The sequence below is a fragment of the Arachis hypogaea genome, chromosome 15 (assembly GCF_003086295.3).
Source record: "Arachis hypogaea cultivar Tifrunner chromosome 15, arahy.Tifrunner.gnm2.J5K5, whole genome shotgun sequence".
Lineage (NCBI taxonomy): Eukaryota > Viridiplantae > Streptophyta > Magnoliopsida > Fabales > Fabaceae > Arachis > Arachis hypogaea.
Window position 1 is genome coordinate 20,033,496 of NC_092050.1, and position 27,672 is coordinate 20,061,167.

At 32.4% G+C, this 27,672-nt stretch overlaps 3 protein-coding genes across 6 annotated transcripts; 2 read left to right on the top strand and 1 right to left on the bottom strand.

Annotated features, from left to right (window-relative positions):
- Positions 1 to 9,868: 9,868 nt before the first annotated feature.
- Positions 9,869 to 15,017, top strand: LOC112749881 (sugar transport protein 13). The gene is made up of 5 exons (XM_025798305.3): positions 9,869 to 10,109; positions 11,579 to 11,904; positions 13,087 to 13,211; positions 13,711 to 14,002; positions 14,110 to 15,017. Exons 1-5 carry the CDS (start codon positions 9,974 to 9,976, stop codon positions 14,803 to 14,805), a joined length of 1,575 nt encoding a protein of 524 aa, XP_025654090.1. The 5' UTR covers positions 9,869 to 9,973; the 3' UTR covers positions 14,806 to 15,017.
- Positions 15,018 to 17,709: 2,692 nt separating this feature from the next.
- On the top strand, positions 17,710 to 18,954 carry LOC112749883 (mavicyanin). Its single transcript, XM_025798307.3, has 2 exons — positions 17,710 to 18,010; positions 18,093 to 18,954. The coding sequence occupies exons 1-2, from the start codon at positions 17,836 to 17,838 to the stop codon at positions 18,494 to 18,496; spliced, it is 579 nt and encodes a 192-aa protein (XP_025654092.1). The 5' UTR covers positions 17,710 to 17,835; the 3' UTR covers positions 18,497 to 18,954.
- A 488-nt stretch (positions 18,955 to 19,442) lies between these two features.
- On the bottom strand, positions 19,443 to 27,322 carry LOC112749882 (chloride channel protein CLC-d). Of its 4 annotated transcripts, none has more exons than XM_029292820.2 (22): positions 26,534 to 27,322; positions 26,311 to 26,383; positions 25,316 to 25,537; positions 25,162 to 25,208; positions 24,975 to 25,073; positions 24,467 to 24,630; positions 24,221 to 24,361; positions 24,061 to 24,131; positions 23,882 to 23,961; positions 23,538 to 23,687; positions 22,793 to 22,852; positions 22,639 to 22,713; positions 22,269 to 22,420; positions 21,862 to 21,997; positions 21,662 to 21,793; positions 21,375 to 21,452; positions 21,232 to 21,287; positions 21,022 to 21,108; positions 20,780 to 20,936; positions 20,577 to 20,678; positions 20,448 to 20,489; positions 19,443 to 19,871 (listed from the first exon to the last, which is right to left on the bottom strand). In XM_029292820.2, exons 1-22 carry the CDS (start codon positions 26,714 to 26,716, stop codon positions 19,857 to 19,859), a joined length of 2,322 nt encoding a protein of 773 aa, XP_029148653.1. In that variant the 5' UTR covers positions 26,717 to 27,322; the 3' UTR covers positions 19,443 to 19,856. The 4 variants fall into 4 exon arrangements, with proteins under 4 accessions (XP_029148653.1, XP_029148651.1, XP_025654091.1 ...); XM_029292818.2 differs by having other exon boundaries at positions 19,443 to 19,994; XM_025798306.3 differs by having other exon boundaries at positions 20,443 to 20,489.
- Positions 27,323 to 27,672: the final 350 nt, after the last annotated feature.

Below are 27,672 nucleotides of genomic sequence, written 5' to 3' on the forward strand. Positions count from 1 at the left end.
TATCTTCATGGCATACGGGGTGCCAGTTTGGGATGGCACCCTTCACCCTTTCTGCAACATTCATCTCCATCAAGTCTGCCCTCTCCTCTTTCTCCTTTTGATCCTTTTGCTTTAAGGTTCGTTTAAAGCCAGCAATTCTATCCACATTCCCTTCATTCTCCATATTCCTAGCTAGGTGTTTAAGTTTCAGTCTTTTATGTGGTTTGATAGAGATTTTATGGTTAATTTCTGAGCAAAAATTTTCTGGTTGTTTCATGTGTTGGGGTTTATTAGGTGGGTCAACAAGGGGTTCGGGTTGGCTTATGGTTATTGTGTGATATTCAGTGTTGTTGTTGATTTGAAGGTTTTGTGTGTTTGATTGATTTGAGATTATTAGGTTGGTTTTTATTGGTGATCTTGAGAGGTGTTGGGTGCTTTTTGGTTGTACAATTGTTGCAATTGTGTGGGTATAAAAATGTATTGTGGTGATTGATTGGGTGAATGGTCAGGTGGTTGGGTTCTTTGTGTGTCTGAAAATGAAAGGTTTGCAAAGTTCCTTAGCAAATTGACTGGTGTGGATTTTTTATCTGGCGGTTCAGGTTAGGTTTCTCTTCTATTATTTAGGTTATTGTTCTCCTTCTGCTCTGTTATCTTCCACCCAAATTGGTCTGCTTTCAAATCTAGCCTCCATTTTTCATTCACTGTTTGCTATTCTGCTAATGCTTTCATATAGCTGCTGCAATTTCTGGTTTCGTGGCCTATAAAACTATAGAAACAACAGTAGATTCCTATTCTCTCATATCTCAAGGCAATGTTAAAAATAGTTTGATCAGGACTGGCAATTTTGATGTTTTGTTTCAGAGTTTTAGTGACATCAATATGAACTCTAACCTTCATAATTCTGTCTTCCTTATCTCGCATCATATATATTTCAGCTTCCATGACCTCACCGATCTTTCCTCCTATCTTTCTAGCTGCTTCCTTTTTTTGCAATATTCTGGCATGCCCCAGAATTGTATCCAGATCGGGATACGTGTATAATCCTCTTCCTCAATTCTCATTGTCGTATGCCATTTCCTTAGATGAATGATAAAATGTTTGAAAAGCCAAGGTAAACCACTTTCAGCTCTAAGCATATCCGTCTCCTTATTAAAAAAGAACTGAAAAATATTATATCCATGAGCCTTGCCCTCATACCCTCCAGTTGATTCCATATGAAGTTGAAAGCTCCTTCCATTGTCCCCGAGCTAAAACCCTTATCTGCTATCAGCCTTCCTATTAGGCTCCGGAAACAATTCTCGATTCCTGTTCTCACGTCTTCCTATCCTAAATTTACCACTTCCTCCTCATTTAATCCCAAAAAGATGGAGTTCTGAGTCCTCCGAGTCTCCTCTGACGCATTCAAAATTCACAAGGTGTGTTTAGGATTAGTAAGTTGATCTCTCACTCTTAGGTCCCTCAAAGACACACTCACGAATTAGAAACTCTCAAACTCTAGTTGGCACACAAACCCTAGCAAAAACTCTCAAACCCTAGAAGCGCACAGTTATATAGAACGGTTTATAATTCTTTTCTAAGAATCCTTCTTCTTCTTTAATTGCTATTGTTGTTATTATGTTTTTTTTTTGTGTTATTATAATATTTTTTTGTTGTTTTTTTTTTGTTTTTGTTCTTTTTAAGCGGGTCAAATTAAAATAGTTATAAGAGGATGTAACTAAAAGAGGAAAAAAGAAAGACGAGGATAAATTTTTTTAACCTATTAGAAATTATTAAAAATAATTTTTTTATCAAACATTTTTAATCGTGACATAAAAAATTTTTAATTGTAACATAATATCTATAACAAAAATACATATATATATATATATATATATATATATATATATATATATTAATTTATATATCTATCTTTTATTCTATTGAACATCTGAATTGATAGTGGATATTTTGTCTATAATAAAGTTTGAATATTACTATATCATTGATTTTTTTCTCATTGTTATTGTTCTTTATTAAAAGAGAACAAAAAATAAATAAAGAAAAAGAAGATATATGATGATGATATAGAATAAAAAGAAGGAGGAAACGAAGAAAACATAAAAAAAGAAGAGAAAAAAAAGTAGATATATTGAAAAAGGAAAATTAAAAACAGTACATATAAAAGTCACGTATAAAAAAAATACAGAAAAAAAGCATACGTAAGCATACAACTTCATTAGAGTTAATTTAAAAAAAATTTGGCTGCCTAATATTTTCTGATAATCAAAATCATCTAAGTAGAGATACACGTAAGCCAATGAGTTATAGCTTAAATGACATAGTCTTCCCATACTTAATTAAGAGGTTACAGGTTCGAGTCTCCTAATTTTGGTAAAAAAAAAAAAAGTAGAGATACACGTAATGGATCGTTTACTTACTTTATAACCTATTATCAACAAAACTGAGATTACAATAATAAATAGATTAATTGTTTTATCTATGTATTTAGAACTTAGAAGTCAATAAAAACTAATTATGGTGTGTAATGAGTAAAAATAGATTCCTCTCTTGTAGAAATTTTTTTTTAAAATTTTCTCTGATCTAGTAAATTCTTTTCTTATTTCTATCTAATTTTATTCATTCCTTTCTATTTTATTTTTTACCCTTTTAATGGTGTTTTTGTTGACCATTTTATCAATTTTTTTTGAATGATTTGGCAAATTTAAAATAATCCAAACGAGCATGATCAGTGAGTATTATGACAAATTTATAGCTTATGCAAATTGTGTTTATATGCATGATTATGAAATATTGCTACTTCATCAATGGATTATAAATTTAGATTTACAGATAAATTTTTATATAAAAATGCAAAATCTCTTTTTAGCACTTTGTATTTGGCAAAATTTTATAAAAAAATATTTGCAGATCAAGCTTCAAATTCAAAAGAAAATTCAATGACAAATTCAACAACTACAAGAAGTCAAAAACTAACAAATTATGAATTAATTTTAACAAAATTATTTACAAAAAATTTAGATTTATTTCTAACAGAAAATGTGTAATAAAAAAATCCACAGAAATTCAAAATTTAAATTCATAAATCCAGTCAAAAATAGCTCTTACCATGGGATCTTTAGTAGCGGCATTTGGCGGTCGTGACATCGACAACGAAGCCAAAAGCAAGCTAAGGCCGAGACTCCCACGAAAGAAAAGGGAGAAGCATGTGGTGCTTCAATAGCAACTATCAGCGGTGGAGAACTCCAAATTTGTGTCTCCCTAATCGCGGCTAAGTCACCACCATTTATAGCGGCTGTCTTTCCTTGGATTGTCACGGAAAACAGAACAATGATGATATGTGCTTCAAATATTTGTGATATGAATAGTTCAAGTATTATTTAAAAGTTATTAGTTTATATTTTTAGAATGTTCAATTTAATTTGATGTATTTTGATTTTATTCATTTAATTACCAAGTTGGATTTTATATTTGTGGGCTTAGGGTTTCTTTATTTTAACCTAGTAAAAAATTATAAATACCTTTTAAATTATTGCAGTCGTCATATAGAGGAATTAGAGGAGTGTCAAAATACTTTTTGGTTTCGTGATGAAACTATGGTATGAACAAGCAGTGAGGTTGAGTGGGTTTCTCTCTTGTTACATCGGAGAATTAGGTAAAAAATTGAGTGAGTCCCTTCAGTTCAATTCCCAAATTATGGTGTGGACAAGTTAGGTTGAGGAGTCATTTCTTATTGGATCAAAAAATTGGATAAAAAATAAAGTAATTCTCTTTGTATTCAATTTTAAGCTTTTTTTTTTCTATTTCAATTTTAATTCATGTCTTTTTGTTTATCTTCTTTTCTTCTTTATCATTTGATATCAGGTATTAAGTGAATCCTTATTAATCTATGTTTCTTCTTCTTGTGTCCTAAAAAAAAGTCAAATGTCTCTTGCGTTTTTTTTTTATATTCTTTTCTTCTTGTTAGTATTTTCTTATTATTTTGTTGTTCTGGTTGATTTTATATTTAGAAGAAAAATAAAAAAAGTATACGGTGCAAAAAAATAAAAAAAAAAAAGAAATTATCTTCTTTATATTTGTCCTTTTCATACACTATTTTTTTAATTATAAAATTCGAGGACGAATCTTTTTTGAAGAGGAGGAGAATGATACATGTTTCAAATGCTCGTGATATGAAAAGTTCAAGTATTATTTAGAAGTTATTAGTTTACAATTTTAAAATTTTCAATTTAATTGGATGTATTTTAATTTTGTCAATTTAATTACTAAATTGGACTTTATATTTATGGGATTAGGATTTCTTTATTTTAACCTAATAAGAGGTTATAAATACATCCTAAACTATTGTAGTCATCATATAGAGTAATTTAAATATTTGAAAAATTCTTTTTAGTTTCATGATGAAACCATGATATGCACAAGTGAGGTTGAGTGAATACCTCTCTTGTTGTATCACGGAATTGGATAGAAGATTGAGTGAGTCTCTTCGATTCAATTCCGAAATTATAGTGTGGGCAAGTTAGATTGAGGAGACTCTTTTCTTGTTGTATCAAGAAATTGGATAAAAAGTATAATGATTTTCTATTCAATTTCAACCTATCTTTTTTGTTTTCTATTTTTTATTTTTAAGTTCAATTCATCTTTTTCTATTTCAATTTTTATCTTCCTGTTTATCATTAGTTGTCATTTCGTATCATTTGGTATCAGATTTTAAGTATTAGATTAATATTTATTAATCTATATTTGTTCTTCTTGTGTCCCAAAAAAAGAGTTCTAGTATTTCTCATGTCCTTCTTTATGTTTTTGTCATCTTTGTCTTTTTTTTGTTTCATTATTATTTTTATCGTTCTTGTTGATTTCATTATTTTTGAAAAAAAATAAAAAAAGTATACAATGCAAAAAGAAAAGAAAAAGAAAAATAGAAATTATCTTTCTTGTATTTGTTCTTTTCATCTATTATTTTTTTCAACTACAAGATTCGAAGATGAATATTTTTTGAAGAGGAGAATGATGCATGCTTCAAATGTTCGTAATATGAAGAGTTCAAGTATTATTTGTTTATTTAGTTACTAAATTGAGTTTTATATTTGTGAGCTTATGATTTTGTTTGTTTTAAACTAATAAGAGGTTATATAAATACCTCCTAAACTATTATAGTCATCATATAAAGTAATTAGAGTAGTGTCAAAGTGTTTTTAGTTTCGTGATGAAACCATGGTGTTGACAAATGAGGTTGAATAAGTCTCTCTCTTGTTATATCAGAAAATTTGGTAGAAGAAGGTTAAGTGAGTTCCTTCGATTCAATTTCTAAATTATGGTGTAAACAAGTTAGGTTAAAGAGTCACTTTCTTGTTGTATCAAGAAATTGGATAAAAAGTAGAGTAATTCTCTTTGTATTCAATTTCAACCTATCTTTTTTTTTTTTTTCAATTTCAATTCATGTCTTAATTGATACGTGTATTAATTGTAATTAAGATTTAAAAAAATTTTCACAACCTAAAAGACAAAACTATTGTTAAAGAGAAGGTAATATAATAAGCAAACACAGACACAATGGCATTAAGGCTGCTCTAGAGGCAATTGATAGTGGTTGACTACCTTCCCATGCATATTAAGCATTCTGCATTCGTCATGTCGCGGCTAATTTTTCCCTCAGTTTTAAGGGACAGAATGTGAAAAGGCTACTTGTGAATGCTGCATATGCGAAGATAGAGGCAGAGTTTGACTATTGGTTTGATATTGTGGACCCAGTTCGCACCCTTATCACCAAACGGCTGGGTGGATAGCACATGATGTATGCACGTGCGTAAATGCGAATAGTGTCATCACTCGCATCGGCTGGCAGCATTCTAAACCTCTCATGAAACCATGTGCATTGGACTGTCATCTGCTTAACTTTATTTGGCGGCGGCAGCTCACCGAATAATTCTTGAAGCCACTCTCAAGCTAGTCTGTCATCTTTCATATATTGTTTGAAGTCAATGAGGTACCCACTAATAGCCTTCCTATCAACACGTAACTCCAGATGGTACACCACATCTTACAGCATGATAGTACACTCTCTGAATGGCATGTGAAACGTGTACATCTTCAGACAAACCAGAACCAACGATTGTTCATCCTAGCCAGGTGAACAAACCAATTCTTTTTAAATAAGGTATAATCTGTTCATACAGAGACATATTCTATTGTCTCTAAATACTGTACATATACCTACTTAGCTATAACATATTATAAAAATAACCACACCCTAATTAAATTCTAATACATACAAGACTGGAATATAAATTATTATTAAAAATATCCTAATTCGATGCAAAAATTATATAATTATAATGTAACTAATCTTTAAGTCGTGACAACAAAAAAATAATTAAAAAAAATCTAATTAATAAATAGTTAACTTACTTATCCAACTAATGTATAAAAACAATTTATCAACAAAATTTTATCTCAATAATTTAATAAAAAATAGTTCAATAAAAATAATTGATAAACAAATTTATGAAAATTATTTATCTAACTAGTACATTAAACCCTAATTCAATAAATTATGTATGAAAATAATTTAATCAAAGTACACATATACAGATGTGTGTTATCACTCCAATCTTTTAAATATACAAAAACTTCAATAAACATTACCTAATAAAAATGTTTACTTTCATCTATATATTTAAATAGCAAGAGCTTTTACAGTTAAAAGGAAAAAAAAAACTAATTTTTTTATTGATGTTTCTAACAATTCAGACAATACTATTGAGCCGATACAATTGATTATCGTCCGCCATGGTCTCACTTAAATATAATCTCAAATATGCCCAATTCTCTCCCAACCTCTTCCTCCCTCTCTCATACCAAATGAAACTCTCTCAAACTCAATGAGGGTGGTTCTACCAAATGAAAAATTTGCTCTTGGCTATCGTGATTTTATAGTCCATCTGCACATAAATTGCTACACCTCTCTAGCAGATTAGCTGGCACGTCGTTTATGCATAAACCACTACATTCTTTTAAGGTAGCGTTTGTTTTGAGATACTGAGACAGAGATTGGGAGACTGAAACTTAGTATCATGTTTGTTGGTTCAGAGACTGGTACTAAAATTTCTGTTTTTATTCCCAAAATTTAAGTATTTCAGTACCTCCAAAAAATAGGAACACAGGGGACTAAAATTTTTAGAGATGGAAACTGAAACTTTAATAACATTTTATATCTAAATTACCTTCATTTCAATTAATTAATTTCAATTTTACCCTTTGTATAAATTACATTAGAATTTCATTCTTATTTCAATTTCTGTCTCCCACTTTGCACCAAACAGAATACTAAAATTTATTTCAATCTCTGTCTTTTAGTCTCTGTCTCTCAATTTCAATCTTTTTGTTTCTATCTCTCCACCAAACACTATCTTAGCAATTTTTGGTCTTTACGCTCTCTATTGTAAATCGCACTACCCTCCTGTAGTTTACATAAAAATGCTAAATCGCTACCATCTATAACGATTTACATAAAAATACAAAAAAAAAAACACATACGTATAATAGTTTGATAAAGTTATAATTGTATAATTTCAAAATTCATTTGTTTTAGTTATGTAACTTCCCCTAACTTTTACGTACGAACTAGTATCAGTTCAATAAATTACTATCACTTATATAAATTATAATTGAGTTCTACTTCTGCGTAGGTAAGATTCACATGTTCACACCGATTTAATACTAATTAATTTATTCTGAGGTGATATACGTATGCTATAGCAACAGAACAGCACATATCATAGTGATATCATCGGTTTGTAATAAGAGTCAAACTTATTGAATTGAGAGTTTTATTCAAACATAACTTCCACGAAACCAATTTTTCAGTATACTTCCGGTATAAAGATTCAGTTTTAATTTCTTCGTTAGTTATTCAAAAATCGAAAACGACTATAATGATAATATATAGGTTTAATTAAACTATTAAATAAACTAAAAGCACAAATCATTAAAAAAGATATTTGTATGACTCGATAACTTTGTAATTTATTTATCTTTTATTACTCAATAATTAATTCGTCATAAATCTAACTCTATTAACTAAAACGAAAATATTTGGTAACCAAAGAAAATCAGCAAAAAACAACCATAATTTATCTTATTAGCATTTATTAATTGTTACGATAATTAATTAATGCTAAATAAGACAAATTTTGGCTATTTTTTTTGTCAACCTAGCAAAAATATTTGCTAACAAAAATTTTTTAACCAAAATCAACCAGAATTTTTCTTATTTAATATTTATTAATTGTTACAACAATTAATGAATATTAAACAAAACAAGTTTTAGTTATTTTTATTATTGATCAATAGATTATTACACACATAAAATAAAATAATTTTAATTTTATAATACACTTATAGAAATTGTAATACTATAAAAATGTTTCATTATGTTTAATTATTTTATTGTAGAAGTTTAATTATTTTAGTAGGTAATTAATTTGCTAAAAAATATAAATAATAAGTATAAACATACATAAATATTTGGTGATAATTTTTTTTTCTTACCTTTCATGTTTGGTTATATTTTTATTAGTTATTCTATACAATTTTTTTACCATTTTTTACTTTTTATTTATCCTGTATTTTTACTGTTTTTCAAGCCAATCAGTATATATTTGAATACTTTGCTTATTTAATTGCCCAAGATGCTCTAAGCTAACTAAATCTTTCAAATTTTGGTCGTTTCGGTCTAGGCTTTTAATAAATCATTATTTTGATTGTAAACACGAAACTAAAAACGGCTTAAGTCACGCAGAAAATTTCATATCAACTATTAAGATTTGGTAACCAACTTGAATTTGTTGAGTAGTCAGTTTAGGAATTTCCTTATATATGCCTATTAAGTTGGGAAATATCGTGAACAATAAAAAAAATTATTTAAACTTGGTTTGATAAAATTGTTTAAAGAAATACTTATATTTTTTAAAAACACAATTTTCCCTATACTTCCACTTTTCATTTTACATTTAATAAATAAAAAAATCAAGTACTTATACTTGTAGCTTTATTAAAAGATAGAAATACTTTTAAAAATATCTAAAATAGAGCTTTTCAAAATAGTTTGTACTTATTAAAATTAAAAAGTTCAATATAACTTTATACATTAATTAATATCTAAATTTAATTCTTACATTAATATTTATTATAGTATTTTTAAATGTTAAAAACTATTTTATCAAAAGCACTTTATTATTATTTGTATTTATTAAAAATTATTTTTAATTTAATTTATTAATTATAAATACTATAATTTTTTTAAAATTAACTTTTATAAACTATTTTTAAAAATAAAAATTTTACCAAACTAAATCTAAAACTAATAAAAAAACACATAAGCTATATCAATTTGGTGAATGATTTATCCATTTTAAAAGAAATATGTATTCGGGGTTCAATTCAATAGTACAGAATCTAAAATCTATTATGTGTTAGGTTTGTATGACAAGAGAAAAGAAACAAATAAAGAGAAAATAGTAACTAACTTTAGATAAACCATTAATTACCAAAAATAAAAGATAGCTTAAGATATTATATCTCAATTTGATTTATTAACAAATTGCAATAGGTAGTCAAAATAAAGTGGATTTTTTAACAAAAATAAAATAAAATAAAATACTGTTATAAATGACTCAGACGATTATCTCTTAAAAAGATTTTTGCCGAAAAAAATGAGATTTACCGCGTTTCGAAGCACTTGATACTGTTAATTTTGGCAATTGGCATTGACTTAGCTGCCGTCAAGAAAGATAAAATAAAAGAAGGAAGCCACGTGGGTCGATAAGAGAGGTTGCCATGGCCCACATGACTATAATACATATCCTCACCACTTCGCTTATAAATACATCTTCTCCTCCTTCACTTCACTCGCTCACATTTATTTTGTTTTCCATTTCCCTAATCTCTCTCTCATCATACAATCAAGTATTACTAGTTTTTGCTAGCTTCTTCAACCATGGCCGGTGGAGGTTTCACCACCAACGGCGGAGGCGCCGTCGACTTCGAGGCCAAGATCACTCCAATAGTCATCATCTCATGCATAATGGCTGCCACCGGAGGCCTTATGTTTGGATATGATGTCGGTGTTTCAGGTAATAATAACTGATCTCCCTCTCTCTCTCGCATACATCACATTCAACTCCTTTTTAAGTGTGTTCCAATCCTATATATACATAACATCTTAACCTCATTTGTTCAACCCATCTTACACGCACCTAATATTATATTTTCCTTCTCAATATATGTATGTGTATTAACTTTTTATGAACAATGTTATAGAACGAAAAGGAACCTTTCATAAACTTTACGTCTTGGTTTACGTGTCTTTCATCATATTTTTATGTGATGAATAAGGAACCGGAAAAACGTGTCTTAGTCGTTGCAAGTGGTTAAAATGCTATTCTCGATCTCGGATGAATTTACGCGCACAATTAGTGGCGTAATATCCTTCTTTCCAAGAAAACGTTTTTTTTTTTTTTAAATATGTATGTGTTACTCGGAATCAAATAATTTTATAACGAAATAATATCGTTGATTATATCAATCAAAGATAAGGAGAATACGGTTTAACAGAGCTAGCTTATGAGATTTATGTATAAAAACCAATTTATAATATCATTTTAAATTTCTTCCAAAAACTAATAATTATTTGACCAAAAAGAGGTTGAACTGATTTTGTCATTTTGATTTATGTTGATGAGTAGTGATTAACATTTACATGTTAATATAAGGTAGCTATAAGTTCCCAAAATTTCTCAACTACCTAACCTCCGGATCACCAAACAATTTCGACAAGGATATTTTTGGAATTTCACTTCACTTGTCCTGTGGGCTGTGACCTGTGAGATCAAAACGGCTTACCTTGACCAAATTCACTTTCTAATTATAATGCCTCATATCTCCATTTTCTCTTGTGCTAATAACATGCCTGCCACTGTGCCACCTAAAAGTTTGGTTTGTTTGCTTTTGTACACATTTAATTTCCACAGTCAAACACAATTAAATTACTATGAATTCAATAATTGATGATACTTTATCATTGATTTAACTTTTGTATAATGTAACTTGTGTTTTAGAGCACATTAAATTAAATTATAAATTAAAAATCTTTTTATAAAAATTTTAAAATTTTAATATATTTATTTTATATTCATTAAAAATAATATTAAAAACTTTTTTATCATATATATATTTTTGAGAACATGTTAACTAAATCCTTACATAATTAATCAACCATATATTACTAATAATCATTGAGAGCAACTATATCAAATATTATTACATGTATATATAATTAGAATTTAATTTACATGTGTATCTGATTATTTTTATATTAATCAACAAATTTAAATTGGTCTAATATTACATAAATAAATAGTAAAAATTTAAATATTATCTTATAAATAGAATAAATTAATCTTTAATCTATTAAATTGAAAAATACTATAAAATTTTTTTATATTAACAGTAGAAATAGTCCTTCAAACAAAACTTTTTATGCATGAAATTAAATTAGTATAATTAATATGGGATTCAAATTAATAAATAATGTAATGATCAGGTGGAGTGACGTCTATGCCCCCATTCTTGAAAAAATTCTTTCCGGCGGTATACAGAAGGACAGTGTTAGAGCAAGGGTTGGACAGTAATTACTGCAAATATGACAACCAGGGCCTACAGCTCTTCACCTCCTCCCTATACCTTGCTGGCCTCACCGCCACCTTCTTTGCCTCTTACACCACTCGTCAGTTGGGAAGAAGGCTCACCATGTTGATGGCTGGTTTCTTCTTCATCGCCGGCGTTGCCTTCAACGCCGCCGCTCAAAACCTTGCCATGCTCATCGTTGGCAGGCTCCTCCTTGGTTGCGGTGTTGGTTTTGCTAACCAGGTAATCTCATTTTATTATCATTGCTTGTTTATTTATTTCAAAAAGTAACATTGTTGACATTTAATTCCCACGATAACTACTCTTCACGTGATTTGCTACTCATTGGTTACTATGCATAGTTTTTATATATTCTTTCAAAATAGAAAATAATTAAACGATGAATCATTGCTGGTACGTATCTGTTTTGCTCAATAAGTGCCGTTCTATAATTTGCTGAAGGGAATTAATTAATTAATTTAGGTATTACTGTATATTGTTCGTTAGATGGTGCCTGATTAAGTGTCTGTATTACTGAAATGTCATCGTGCTTATTTAATTGCTTAAAACTTAATTAGTTGATGTCAGATTCCCGTGTCTCTGTCTACCAAAGGGACAAATAATAATTGATTTAGCACGAATTTTATTTTAATTTTGTGTTTCTACATGTAACGTATGCATAATATTATATACAAGGAACATAGACCAACGACGTATGAAAATTACAATGAATTTAAGAATTACAGCTAAAAGGGTAGTGTCATAGAGGGAACAAAGATGAATGTCCCCAAGAAAATATTGTATGTGGAATTTTATGTGATGCACGCAAGTGTATGTGTATAGTTTGAACTGGAATTTAATTACATGAGAGTAAAACTTAAAAGTCTTAATTATTCACTTGTTTATCCAACTCGAGTCCCCCAGTCCACCAAACTTGTTATGCATATATGCCACTTGGGGGGCCCCTTTCATTCTAATAGTTTATGGAAAAATTCCTACTTTATGATGATGAGTACTAGGTGTCCCTTTTGACAAAGAAATTAAAGACCCAACCCCAACTCAGTTTCTTTGAATCTACCACACTATATACATTTTTTTAAAGTAATTTTCTGTATTAGAATATTGAAAAGTCTTTAGCCTTTTGCTTTTGAACAGAGGCTTTATTATCAAGTGCATATGCAGTATCTTTTACGGTTTACAAATTCCTTTTCTATATTTTCTGCATCGTTGCGTCGTTTCTTGGACTTAAGTTTTGATTCCTTACGTATAAACAAAGAATAGAACTAAAGTACTTTGGTCTATATAATTACTACTAAAAATAAATAAATTAAAATCACTGGCCGTAAACTTAGAAGAATTGAATATCCCTCAATTGTATATCGGAGTGTGTTGACTGGTTTGTGTTTTGAATCTGATTGATGACAGGCGGTGCCAGTGTTTCTTTCTGAGATCGCACCTCCAAGAATTCGTGGAGCATTGAACATACTGTTTCAACTCAACGTTACGATTGGCATTCTCTTTGCTAACCTTGTCAACTATGGCACCAACAAGTAAGTGTTTACTCATGGCAATTGGCATAGTAATTTATAAGAAGTAAAACGAATTGAATGAGATGACGTATGTGTTATAGAAAACAACAACTCATCATAATATATAAGTCAGAAGAGTAGTCTAACTAGCTAGTTTAATTTCCAAAGTTTTGACATCATTCACGATAATGTTTTCATGAATAGTAGTACAAGTTAGCATAATGGTCCAAAAATGAAATTAAGGTATGGGTGATGGCGGTCAAAATTGCTGATTAGCGTATCTAAGAGATAATGTTGAAATCTAAATAGTTGTCATGCCTTGACTTGTGAGTTGTGATCTCCCTCCCAAACTCTACCACATGCCTTCACTCTCTAGTACGCGACATGTATCAACTTTTTTTTTTGGAATTCATTAAACAGGCCCACCCCAGAACTTACTTTTCATGTAAAAAAAAGGGCCCAATGTGGAGGCCCATAGATTCTTAACATATTGATATTGATCGGAATGAGTGACACGCAGGATCAAAGGGGGATGGGGATGGAGGCTGTCTCTTGGACTGGCGGGGATCCCAGCACTTCTGCTGACGGTGGGGGCCATACTGGTGGTGGACACTCCCAACAGCCTCATCGAGCGTGGGCGGTTGGATGACGGAAAAGCCGTGCTGAGAAAGATTCGCGGCACCGACAACATTGAAGCTGAGTTCTTGGAGCTGTGTGAGGCCAGCCGTATTGCGAAGCAGGTGAAGCACCCCTTCCGCAACCTCCTCAAGCGCAAAAACCGCCCCCAGATCGTGATTTCCATTGCCCTCCAGGTCATTTCTCATTCCTCATTCACATTGCAATTGAACCACTTCCTAACTAACTAACTAACTAACTAACTTATGCATGCCTTGTATGTGTTTGTGAAATTGTCCAACAGATATTCCAGCAATTCACAGGCATCAACGCCATCATGTTTTATGCACCAGTGCTCTTCAACACCCTGGGATTCAAGAATGATGCCTCCCTCTACTCTGCTGTCATCACTGGCGCCGTCAATGTGCTCTCCACCATTGTCTCCATCTACTCCGTGGACAAAATCGGCCGCCGAATGCTCCTCCTTGAGGCTGGTGTTCAGATGTTCCTCTCCCAGGTGGTGATAGCTATCATCCTCGGATTCAAGGTGAAGGACCACTCCGATGACCTCTCAAAGGGGTTTGCCATCTTTGTGGTTGTGATGGTGTGCACCTTCGTGTCCTCCTTTGCGTGGTCGTGGGGTCCTCTTGGATGGCTGATCCCCAGCGAGACCTTCCCATTGGAGACTCGCTCGGCCGGCCAGAGCGTCACGGTTTGCGTCAACTTGCTCTTCACCTTTGTCATTGCGCAGGCCTTCCTCTCTATGCTCTGCCACTTCAAGTTCGGCATCTTCTTGTTCTTCTCCGGCTGGGTCTTGATCATGTCCTGCTTCGTCTTCCTGCTTGTGCCCGAGACAAAGGGCGTCCCCATTGAAGAGATGACCAACAGAGTGTGGAAGCAGCATTGGTTCTGGAAGAGGTTCATAGACGATGATGACTATGTTAAGGATGATAAAATAGCAGCAGCCAATAATGGCTTTGATCCCGCTTCCCAGTTGTAAGACATGACTCTTATCATTTCATTCGGTAGGCCTTTTAGAGTGAATGGTTCCCATTCCTACGAAAGTATATATTAGTTCTCTTCTCTTTTCTTTTCTTTTCTTTTCTTTATGCCTGCAGGGCTGCAACATTGTAGTGAACACAGTCATAAGCCATTATCCTCTTTTGCAAGCTATATTATTTATTTAAACATATATGCCAAATTTTCCTCTTACCACCTTCCCACACTTTGTTTTTTTAGAAAAAAAATATTGTAAATTGTTTCCTAAAGTAAATTGATTTCCTGCTTAAATTATGTTGTGAATGGAGGTCACTACTCACCACATCTTTGTGATTATGATGGAATGAATAGCTTCTTATAATACTTTGTATCTACGCCAATGAATGTTGCTGCTCCCTTGCATTTTTGGACATAAAGATATACCAACACATGGATGGATATGATGCGTAGTGGATGCCACTGGATGGATGATGTATAAATCAAAGCAAGTGATATATATGCTCAATTCTCTTCTCATGCGCAAAATCAATGTGATCACCAAATGGAAACAATATATGGTGGTTACCATTTTATGATAACACTCACCAATCAATTGCTTTGATTTGATACAAAAGAATAAGTTAAGATTTATATATAAAAATGGTCATCATTGGCTTCGTTAAGCATTTTTCAATGAGGAGTTGTTGCTCAGCTCGGAAACCATTTCCATTTTCCTCACTTTCCTTTCCTTTCAAGTTTCAACCTTACAACTCAACTTGCTGGCCAGTGGCTACCAAGGACCAACACCATCAATGCTGCTAGTGAGGATAGAGGGGAGATAAATCAATTAATTAATACATCAATAATATTTCATTAAAAATGTTCTATGACCATCAGAATTTATTATTTTTTATTATTTTTTTTAGCTATTAATTCAATTTTTTTAGTTTATTAAATCAACAATATACTTTTAGCCTACATTTTTAAATCACATTTTTAACAATGATAATAATTAACTGATGGTAAAAAACAATAACTTTTGATGATTTTCTAACATTTCTCTTATACTAACCTATCTTTCACAAATATGCTTTCCTCAGTATTTGTCAAAATAGGCCTAAATTTATGAGCCAGCTTTTATATTCCGCTTTACTGAATTATATTATTTATTTTGGTACATTGGATTTATTATCTACATAATAATATGATAAGATTTTGATTAGAACATAGTATCTATAGTAACACAGAATTTATTAAACAAAAATGAAAAAATTGTCTTCGACCGAATATCGCCATCCAACTGGAACTCACTAAAGACAGAATTAAAGCTACGTTTATTTATAAGACATTGAAATATAAATATAAAGACATAAAATTGTGTGTAATAAATAAGATATAAATATAAATATTATGTTTTAAGATATTAAATTAATATATTTTATGCTTTTAAAAAAGACAGAAAGACAATTAGACAGAAATATAACTTAATTTTATTATTATTATTATTATCAAATTTTTTAATTATATTTTTTATTATTTTATTTTTATTTTAAATTTTGTATAAAAAATAAAAATAAATTAAATTTATATTGTTTATTTTATTTTATATTCAGTTTATCATTAAATAAAATATAAAAAATATTTATTTTTGTGTTTTTATCTTTTATGTTCAATTTTTAATATTTTATCTTTTTTTAAGTGACCTATTATATTAGGTGATGATTCACGTACAAATTCAAAAGGTGTAGAAATATTGAGTAAATACTAAACACAAAAAAAGACAAAAAAAAAAAAAAAAGCAAAAAGAACTAACATTTTTATTCTCTTTTTCTATATCTCTATGCTTTTTGAATCTGTACATGATTCACCTCTTTTTCTAATGTATAAATATAAAAAGTATGATCTCATCAAACCAAATAATTGCAAAAAGAATGCGGGACCACCAATTTTATTGGCCTTTTCATTCATGATGTTACAGCTAAAGATGTTCTTGTTGTTGGTGAAACCTGGCTTTAACTGTGGATTATATATGTTGGTCTATTATGAAGGGAAATTATCATCATTATTATTATTAGATCAGAAGATGATACTAGCTCGCTTGATAAAAATAAACAAAAGATAAACTTACAACAAAAAATAATAAGATAATATAAGTTAGAAATTTTCAGAAAAGTTTTAAATAGTCTAAATGCGGTTATCTTTATTCAATTTGTCGTATCACTATTCGCTTCTCTAAATTGGTTGTTGTTACACAAAATTACAAAGGTCAAATTTAATGGTAATCTAACTTTATTAGGGTATCAATTTTTTTTTAGAATTATTATTATTCGTTACATATGTAAAAGGAATTCCTTTTATAGCTAATCTTTTGATAATATAATCATAAATCTTTTCCTCCTAAAATAATCCCTCATGTACGAATGATAGTTGTTAATGGAACATTCTTATCAATTTTATTAGAAAATATTTAATAACAAAAAATTAATTAAAAATAACTAAAATTTATTTTATTTGATATTTATTAATTATTATTTTTATTTAGTACTTATTCATTATTACTAAAAATTAATAAATATTAAATAAAACAAATTTTGTTTAACATTATCGAACCGAATTTATTTATGTAACCTCCTTATCTGAATTGAATTTATCATTATTTCAATCATAAAGTTCTTACTTATTCGATATATCTTAATTTAAGAATATATATTTTTTCGTCTTCCAGAAAATAATAACAAGAAAAAGAGAATTATTTTCTAAAATTTATATAAGATGTAAAAGATTAAAAAAATATGATTCACTAGTATTTCTTAAATAAAAAGAAAACAATACGAAGTTTATGAAAAAGGATATAGTAGATAAACTATTTACATTTAAAATAGAAAGATATATAAGATAAGATAAAAACAAAATTGAAATTGAAATATATTATTAAGGTGGGTAGTAAAAAGAGTATATAAAGGCGAGAGAGGAGAGAAGAGAGGAGTGGACATTATACACAATTAAACACACATATCACAGGAAATTAAGTGATCAGCGTGGTGCAAATTCAATGGCGATGATGATGGAGAGAGTTATAGTTTTGTTAATAGTGATGTCAGGTTTGCAGAGCGCATCACATGGAGCAGTGTATAAGGTTGGAGACTCAGCAGGATGGACTATCATTGGCAACGTTGATTACAATTCCTGGGCTTCTCCCAAGACCTTCCATGTCGGTGACACTATCAGTAAGTCTGTGTTTCCATCTTCCATGCATAGTGGATACTGCTGCCACTTTTTCATTTAACTTTGGTTTGTTTTTGTGTACAGTATTTGAATACAATGAGGAGTTCCACAACGTGATGAGGGTGACGCACGCAATGTACAGAACATGCAACACGTCAGCTCCATTGGAGAGCTATGCAAGCGGGAATGATTCCATCAACATTACAAAACACGGACACCACTTCTTCATCTGCGGAGTCCCTGGCCACTGCCAAGCTGGACAGAAGGTTGACATCAATGTCCACAGGCCTAATAATGTCACACAAGAAGCCGCATCACAGGCACCGGCACCGGCACCGGCACCGTCATCATCTTCGGCATTCGCGTATTCAGTTCCAGTTGCACCGGCACCTGCTCCAAGCAAAGCAGCACCCTCAACGACAAAAACAGGACTTGTTCCTTTCTTGGTTTCAGCCCTCCTACTCATTGCTGGATATACTACCGCTTAGCTTCTTTTGCGTTTCCTTAGTATGCATGCAACTCATCAAGCCAAGCCTCCTTGTTTTCTTATGTTTTTTTGTTCACTAATTTGTTTTTTAAAAAAATTATACTGAAAATTTATTACTAAATTAGTCATTATGCGAATATTTTATTTACGTTTTGGTATACATCTAAAATATTTGTTATTAACCAGTCAAGTGTCTTTTTAGTTATTGTTGGAGTTCGTCTCTGGGGTCTATTTTAATCATTTGGTTGGGGTTTTCCTGTGGGAACAAGTTTTCTTCCTTTCTCAAAGCTCATTATGATTATGCATAGCTTAGAACTTAGGCAACCTTGTAAACCTTCTCAATCACATCTACTTTTTCTTCTTTTGTTTTTTTTCTTTTTCATTTACAAGATCATAGATTTGGATGAGTATATGAGACTAGCTTGAAATAACTATATACATATCTTATATTTAAAATGGAATTCTCTTTAGTCTTTACTCTAATGCGTATCATCCGTCCAAATTTTAGTACGTCTATATTCGCAAGACAATGACGACTATTAGCCTAGCTTTTGGGATTTTGGTACAAGGCTACAAAGTACAAACAATTATGGCTAATGACGATGGAACGCCACAAAAGGTGGCGGGGCTCAGTAACATAGGCGAGCATGCTATGCAGATGATAGTTGAATATTTATTGTAGTAAGTTATGATTTGTGTCTCACAACACTTGGAAGTGACAATAATTTAGAATGATGGCATAAAATGTAGTACTTTTCTTTGAAGTTCACTTTAAAGGTTTAAGGTTTCAACACCCATCAAAAACTAAAATTACACAAAAGCTATTTATTTCATGCATCTCCACTCATTCCTGAACACACTCAAATCCCAGGTCTCAAAGCTCGAAGCGCGCTTGGAATACAAATGCCTTTAGAACGATAGAAAAAAGAAAAATAAATGAGGGGGAATAGAAAATAAAAGTGATTCATTAAAATTGGCAAAACCTCTACTTAAAATAATGGAAGATATTCCACATATTCTAATGGACCATGCTAAACCAGCTAACATTTTAACTATTTTTTGGTACTGGTAAAGAGAACCCGAAAAACTAGCAAGTATACACTAACCCCTCATTATCAGCATCAATTTTAACAAATCTAACGAATACTCTAACCGGTTTCCCTAGTTCATAATATACACAATTCTGGGTTATCTAATCTATTTGAAGAAGAAAAAATACAATAAATAATGATCTTCCCGGAAAATTGGTGGCAGAAAGGACCAATCTGCGCAGAAGAGACAATCTTGATTATTCTGAACCAACAAGAAGACCATTGAGCAAAGGGCGCTCCACATCTGAATTCCTTGTCGTCGGTCTTTTATTATGATGCCGATTTCTGTGAGGAGAAAATCATGAAGAGACAATCTACTTAACTGAATTTATTGGAGTAAGTATGTAAATCCTTGCAAGATAGATAAGCAATTTGCTTTGCTAAGGCACCACGTTGGAACAGATTGTACTGCAGAGATGAAAAATGACACCAGAGGATGAAAATGCACAATGAAGTTCTTCATCTATCTAAACTCTAAATCATCCAATAATGGATCTACAACTGGATAAACTGTGTAAGCCGAGCAGCACAAAGCTCATCGTAATTAACTCGACCTAAAAACTATTTATGCTCAAATGGGAACACTCAAAGCAATAATCACCAAGTGTCGGAATTATGGTAGTCAGACAAGTTGCATTGCAGTGCAAACCTTGACAGACAGATAGCAACTTAAATATTAGACCAAAAGTTTGCCAAGAGCCAGCAATACTTTTATGGCACCGTGGCATTCAACTACAAAGAAAAACTCAAACTGCTTTTAGAGTATAAAGGAATATGGCTACTCAAAATATTATATTTAAATTTATTAAAAAGATGAATAGAGTGCCAAATGAGTAAGGAGTAAAGCATCAGAGACCTTACACTAGTTGACTGAAGCTCTAATGTATTCACATTTTCCGTGTCCTGCACAGTTTCAAAGTAACAAGCCTAATAATAAATAACAGGAGGTCCAAAAGATGTTAAATTTAACAGTTATTAAAAAAAGATTACCTCAATCATCAAATCTTTTCTGGTTATCAAACCAAGCACACGAGATGGTCGAGGAACAACAAACAAATGTCTCAAACCAAGTTGGCGGAAAAGATTGTACACCTGTGTCATAAGCAGGAGATCATAATTATCTGACAACAAAAAAGGATAACAGAAAATAAAAAATGAAAAAAAAAATCTTTTAAGGATTTTAAACTGCACACCTTTGTCAAAGACATGTCTTCAGGGACAATGTATGGTGAGGGATTCAAAAATGGAGCAAGATCTATGTACATTTCCAAGTCATCTGGACTTAGATGTATATCGTCGATACATATCCCCTTACTAGAAACAGGCTTAGCAAATTCATGAGAATCATGCCTGGAAGTTAGAGAGTCAACAATTATCATCATTATAGAATACAGATGAAAAAGCCCAAATATAAAAATACCTCATCAAGCCTTACCTTATTGACCTGTCCCCACCTCTGGGATCAGAGAGTAAAGGGCTATGCTGGAAATCAACCTTTGACTGAAGGATTACCAACAAATGACTAGACAGAAGACAGGGACATAGAAGCTTAGTTTCCAAGTGAATTCAAGCTTTCCCTGGAGTCACCCAGAGAGACATCAAAGTATAAGAAAACTTCAGAAAACTATATTGTGTACACGCTCACCTCCGAAGTACTAATCCAATAACAAGTGATTCTCCACTTCTTGTGTGATCAATGACCTGGGCATAATTTTAAGTATAACTACAACTATGAAAATGCAAGGAATATTTATCAATAGAAGGGATAGATATAAGAGATATACATACTGGAAAACCATTGTGTTTGTTGCTCCGTAGAATGGAAACTACGTCTGAAACCTTAACTACCCGAGGTAACGAGATCACCTTCAATAGACAGATTTACAGAGTCAAAAGCCAAAGTATCAAAAGAATAAGGCATGTGAAACATATAGTTTAACCAGTGGTAGCATCAATTTTAGCAAGTTACACATCACAAGAATGACACACCAAAAAACAAATAATAAACAAAAAACAATACTTGGACAACTAATAAAGGACATGCAATTTGTTAAATAATTTGAAAGTTCACTCACCCTTCCACTTCCACAGGCCTCCTTTGCTGTCATGTTCCGCATCTCATATTTAGGCCTTGATTCCAGTAATGGAATGCCCCTTAATCTTGCCTGCTCTTCATATAGACCCTCATTAAAAGCATCACCCACAGCCTGTAAGGGAAGAACTTAGTGCATTTTGAAGTGACTTTCTTTTTACAGGAAAGTCCTGATCTGCATACCTTCGATATAAGAAGAACAAGCATAATAAGGGGCAAAAGTTTCAGGTTATTTGTTATTTCAACCATAATGACACAAAGAGACACTGTCATCCGCATTGAACCACCAAGAAAAGACGCAGCTCCCAGCAAAGCATACCTGAACATAAGAAAGTATCATATGAACATTACAGGGGAAATGGGGATTCCACATATAGAAAAAGAAAATCATTCAGTATAGTAGGGATTAGAAAGCTTTGCTCTTTTGATATTTTTTGTTTCTTGTCCTCAATGGTCTTAGTATTATCCTTCTCTTTTAATAATAATAATCCCTTTTATCAAGAAACAAAAGGCTTCAAAAAATATAACTATGGAAGAAGTATATATCTTTTTGACCATGACTTTAAAGGAATGTCAAGAAAGACACTCACGTTCCCTCTTCAATGTTGAGCTTTTTGTAATATTTTACAACAAACATGCCAACAAGACGTCCATAAGTTGATCCTATCATTATACCAGGGACAAATTGACCGGCTGGCACAGCAGTACCAAACGTCAACACTGCTAAACTATAAAACATAACCTGCCACATACAGAGAAAATAATTGGTATATAATCAAGTGCATCAAGTGGCAACTCTATTCAATATTGGTGCATGAAGATAAATCAACAAGAATTCCTATCAACCATATAGGGCCACATACATGTATCCAAGAACTCTATTGAATCAAAAAATAGAAAATAACTCAATATAAAGGCTAATGCATTTAAAGTCCAACCCAGTAAGCAAGAGTGCAATACCAAAAAGGTTAACAGACTTTGGGAACTGTACTCATGTATTGTTTTCGCACTGAACAAATTCCTGATGGCATCATCCTGAAGCAATAGAGAAGTAACTTAATATAATATAACAATAAATGAAAAAGCAAATTATGATTCCCAGTTCATTCAAAACCTGTGTATTGAAGAAAATAGTCGCAAGATCATTATACTCCTTGTCACTGCTACAAAAGAACTGCCAAAAAAAGGGCATAAATTAAATGGAATCTCCAAAAGTAATTAAGTCCAGGAGTACAACCTATATTATCTTTAGAACGGAACTAAATTAAGAAGAACGTCAGATTTCAAAATGGAGGTAAAACGAGCCAGAATAGAGATTCCTGCATAGACCCAAGTTTTAAAGCCTTATTTTAGTCGCACACACAGTGGTTCCCACTTAAGATAATCTGGTCATTCATGAGTCTTATCAACTTTTATGTGTATCCAAAAATGACATTAAGCTTGTGTTAAGAAAAAAAGATGACATTAAGCTTGTACCTATATAAGAATCTCTTGAGGAGTGAAGGCCTTTGGAAAAAGCAATGAAAACAGTATATTTCTCAAAAACATTCTGTTTAGACTGTATAGGACAACTGTAACCTTAATTTCTTATATTCCATCTAATAAAAACAGTATATTTCTCAAAAGAATACCAAATCAGGCAAACATTTTCACAATTGAAACAAAAACAAGGTGCTTCATTGTTGAATTCATCCGACCCCCTTGTTTCAACTGTCATTAAGTAGTATTAAAGTATGAAAACACAAAAATAAAAATAAAGATCAAGCTGAAACCAAAAAATAAAAATAAAAATAAATAAAAAATGAGAAAATTGAGTAAGACTAACAATGATGAACATCATATAAATTCAACTGTCTTACATTTACATAATTCCCATACATTCCAGGAGGACGTGGGCATTCAATACCAGAAGTAGGATCAGATTCCGGGCATGGACTACATTCTCTTAGAAGTGGCAAGCAAAATGAAATAATTGACGTTAAAAGGGAGACAAGGCATGCTTCAATAATCTGCAGTGCAGGAGAAGGAAGGAGCAAACAAAAATAAGAAGACAAGTGAGAAGATAAAGGTACCACTAGCATGATAAACAACAAAATATCAATAATAATCACTTTCTTTCCTCAGTACAGTTCTTCCATTCTTTTGTTGTCCTTACTACAAGGAAGCAGATACAGACAAATCAATTGTATAAAAAACAACATACCTTGACTCGGCTCCCTTTTTTGTGAAGGTGGTTTCGACGCCAACTAGAAATATAAAGTGTAAGCTGGTTAAATAAAGCTCCTGCAAATTATTGACAATAAGTTAACAGGTGTACCAAAACCAACCAAATGTAAAAATTCATGATACATTGAAGTGCAAAACAAAGGTGAAAACTCCTACCTAGTAGGCCTCCAATAACCCCAATAATAGCCATTGGCAATAGCTCTGCAAAGGAATAATCCTCTTGACCACTAAAAATAAAACCAGTCAAGGGAAGAGGACAAAAATAAAACCTTAATGCTCAACTGGCAGTGAAAAAGGAGAAAGCACAGATCTTTACTCTGATATATCCCATATTATGAATCCGCCAGACCCAAAATGTCCGCAATTTCCATTCTTACACCATCCCATTGCAGTTCGCACTACAACAGCAACAATAGCAGAAGTGAAGAAGACACGCCACATAAGTTGACTCCTCCACCTTCAAGAGCATAGGAAAAAAATCAAAACAAAAATATATATGATGAATGATTTACCACATTTCCCCTTCTAATGAAAAAGAGCCATGTCACTAAGAATTCCTTACCAAGATGTTACCTCTTCCAATGCAAACAATACACCACCAACAGGAGCTCTAAATGCAGCAGCAACTCCTGCTGCACACCCACAGGTTACCAGATCTCGTCGATCTCGATCACTTCTGAATACTTGAAACCATCTTGAATTTATATGATACTTAGTGGAACCACCCTACTCAAGACATGACACCAACAGATTATATCAGTTTCTTCCATATAAAATACATATTCAGTGAAAATCAACTAGTCTTAAAAAAGTAATGCACAGAAGCACAGAGGATAATTCAGGTAATATAATGTGCAAGTGTTGATAAATTATAAAGCAAGGTTCATTTAAATGGTCAGTTAAAATACAATGGACACTTTATGTGGTGTTGCCACCACATTTTAGCCTCTTTATTTAAGGGAAACAAAGCATTGAAAGGACATACTGAAAGATCTAACACATACTATGCGCATATTGTACTTTTAACATACCATTTAGATACTACCATATACTGAGTAGTACATACTTACTTGTCCAAGCAAAGAAGCAATACAAGCACCAGTATGGACAAGAGGACCCTCTTTACCTAAAGCAAGGCCTCCTCCCACTGATCCAATGCTGCCAAATATCTGAACATAAGAAGAATCCTTGCATTTAATAAACAGCTATGTATTTCTAAAACTTAAAAAAGCAAAATAATCAATGCAGCCCTCTGACCTTTCCAATCAAAGTTCTCAGAAGAAGAATCCCATGAATATCAACCCCTGAACATTATTCAGCATCCACACTATCAGCATATGAAGGATTTTTGCGCAAGCTGGACAAAATTTCAACGCAATAACCCCAGAAACAGTTGAAAAGTCTAACTCACCATTTAAGTAACCCTTGATTTCAGGAATACCAGATCCAGCAGCAGCTGGTGCAAACTGTGTGACAATATATACAGAGGAAAACACCAAAACCAAGTTTATCAGGGCATATAGGAGAAAGCCAGCAATGTATGACTTCTGAATTATACTAAATGTCAACGAGAATTTCCAGCCAGCAAAATTTTCAACAGACAAGTTGATGAAAACAGCAGCAAGACCAGTGCCTGCAAGCAATAAAATGGGAAGACATTTTTTTGTCAAGAAACAAACTTCAGAAAAAGAGCTATGAGATTAGCATTAGAAACACATGGGGCATGACTCAAAGTAAATGGGTTTGGTTAAACTGAAAATTTAGCCTTGAATCTGTATCAAAGTAAACAATTGCAACTGAATAAAATGAACAAGAGACAGGGGAACTAGCACCATTAAATAATTTGAGCAAGGATAGAATCGTATTGAAAGTATTACATGGTCTCCTATGGTGGAGTCATTTTCACATACTTCAATTTATTTTATTTAGGCCTTACCTTGTTAACACTTTAATCAATAGATTTGAACCACCTTTAAAAAAGAAGTTCTATTGAGTTCAAATAATCTAAAAGCTCAAAGATTCATGCCCGTGCCTTATCCCTACCCCAACCTCTCAGTGAATAACAATTTCATGCAATTACTTCAAATGCTGGCTTGCGTATCATGGAAAGACACTACATAATAGAAGGAAATTAAATTATCGAAATATTAGTTGTGAAGCCTCAAAAGAACCAACAGATCCAACATGAAGTGATCAAGAACTGGAAATTTAGCCAGTCTCCCCGCCACTCCATATCCTACCCATGAAATAATAATTTTCTGAGCATGGGATAACTATAATCACAAAATTAATTCCGCTACCTATAGCACCCCAAAAAAAAGGGACCTTCCCTAAAAGAAACAAAAATTTGCCATTTCCGGTAACTAGGTAAAGCGAAGCACTATGCATTATTCAAGAGAGAAGTACCAATGCCAATGAGCAAGGCGAAAAGCCATTTCACCACCAGCAAATAACTCACGTACAGCTTCCCTCTGCGCGCCTACAAATCTCGAAGCACAGCCCAACATCATCCCATTATAATTTGAGCAACAATAATTAAACCAAACTAAAACAAAAGTAAAATAAAATTCAGAATCCACATGGAAAATTATTCTTATCATTAAAAAAGATAATATATTTAAAAAAAAACCTGTTCTTCTCGATAAGCAAAATTTTCTATGACTTCATAGTCAAGGCTCTCAACGCTGCTTCCATCGCTTTTCCTCACAAGCCCAACGGCGTCGTCGACGAACTGTGATTCTTCGGAGTTTGGGATCCGCGACCAAGCGTGCCTCACCGTTTCGACGCCGTTTTGAAAATGATTGGACAGCATCGTCGATTGGAATTCGGAAGCGAAACCCTTTTCCTTTTGTCCCCCTCAGTCTGAAAAACCTACAATCTCAAAACCTGAATGGCATAAGCCCGCAAGTTCGAGATTCAATCGCATCAGAAGAACCTTCCTCGCACGGATCAGCTTGGCTTCAAAACTCCGCAGCAATTGCGAATCAAATCAATGCAGGGAACCGCACCAGCACAGTGTGGTATAATCTAAAACGACTCTCTCTTCCCTTTGCTGTTGCGTCGTTTTCGCGTTTCGATGATGCTCTGTTTACTGTGCAACGCGAAATCATTCCCCTACCAACGTTGTTCGCAAGCAAATCGATTTAGAGGCAAAGTCGCAAAGAGGAAAAAGGTGTAGACATAGTTTATAATAGGCGCAAGCCTACGTTATGGATTTTCCAACTTGTTGGCTTCATCCGAATCAGACACAAAAGTCAGTTAGATCAACGGATAGATCTTGATCGCTGTTGAGGTAGCTGTAGGGTGACGGTGTAGGGGATCATGACTTGCAAGTCATGTGAGATCTTACGTGGACTTACCTGCCGAAAACAACACGAGCTGGGGAACTAATCTCAAGTCCACTAGCTATTGAAAAATTAAAAAAATCCTTTTTTTAATCAACTTATTAATATTCATTAATTAAATTGCTTTTTACTATTAATATTTTGGTTGGCTAATAGAGGTGACACGTTACAGTTGAACTTTTTAGTTTTTGGTGGACATGAGGAATTTAAGGCTGCGATCTTGTGCACAAACAATTTTATGATCTTTTTCGTTTAAGGGCGTGGTAAGTTGAAGTCACATCCTGAATAACAACTTGAAAATAAGAGTGGTTCCAAGGTAATTTTAACAGAAGTAGTCAATGGTTTTAGAGTGAGCAAGGCGCTTGAATTAAGAACAATTCAAGCTACGTCTACCTCTTTTATAATAATCATATCTTCTTAATAG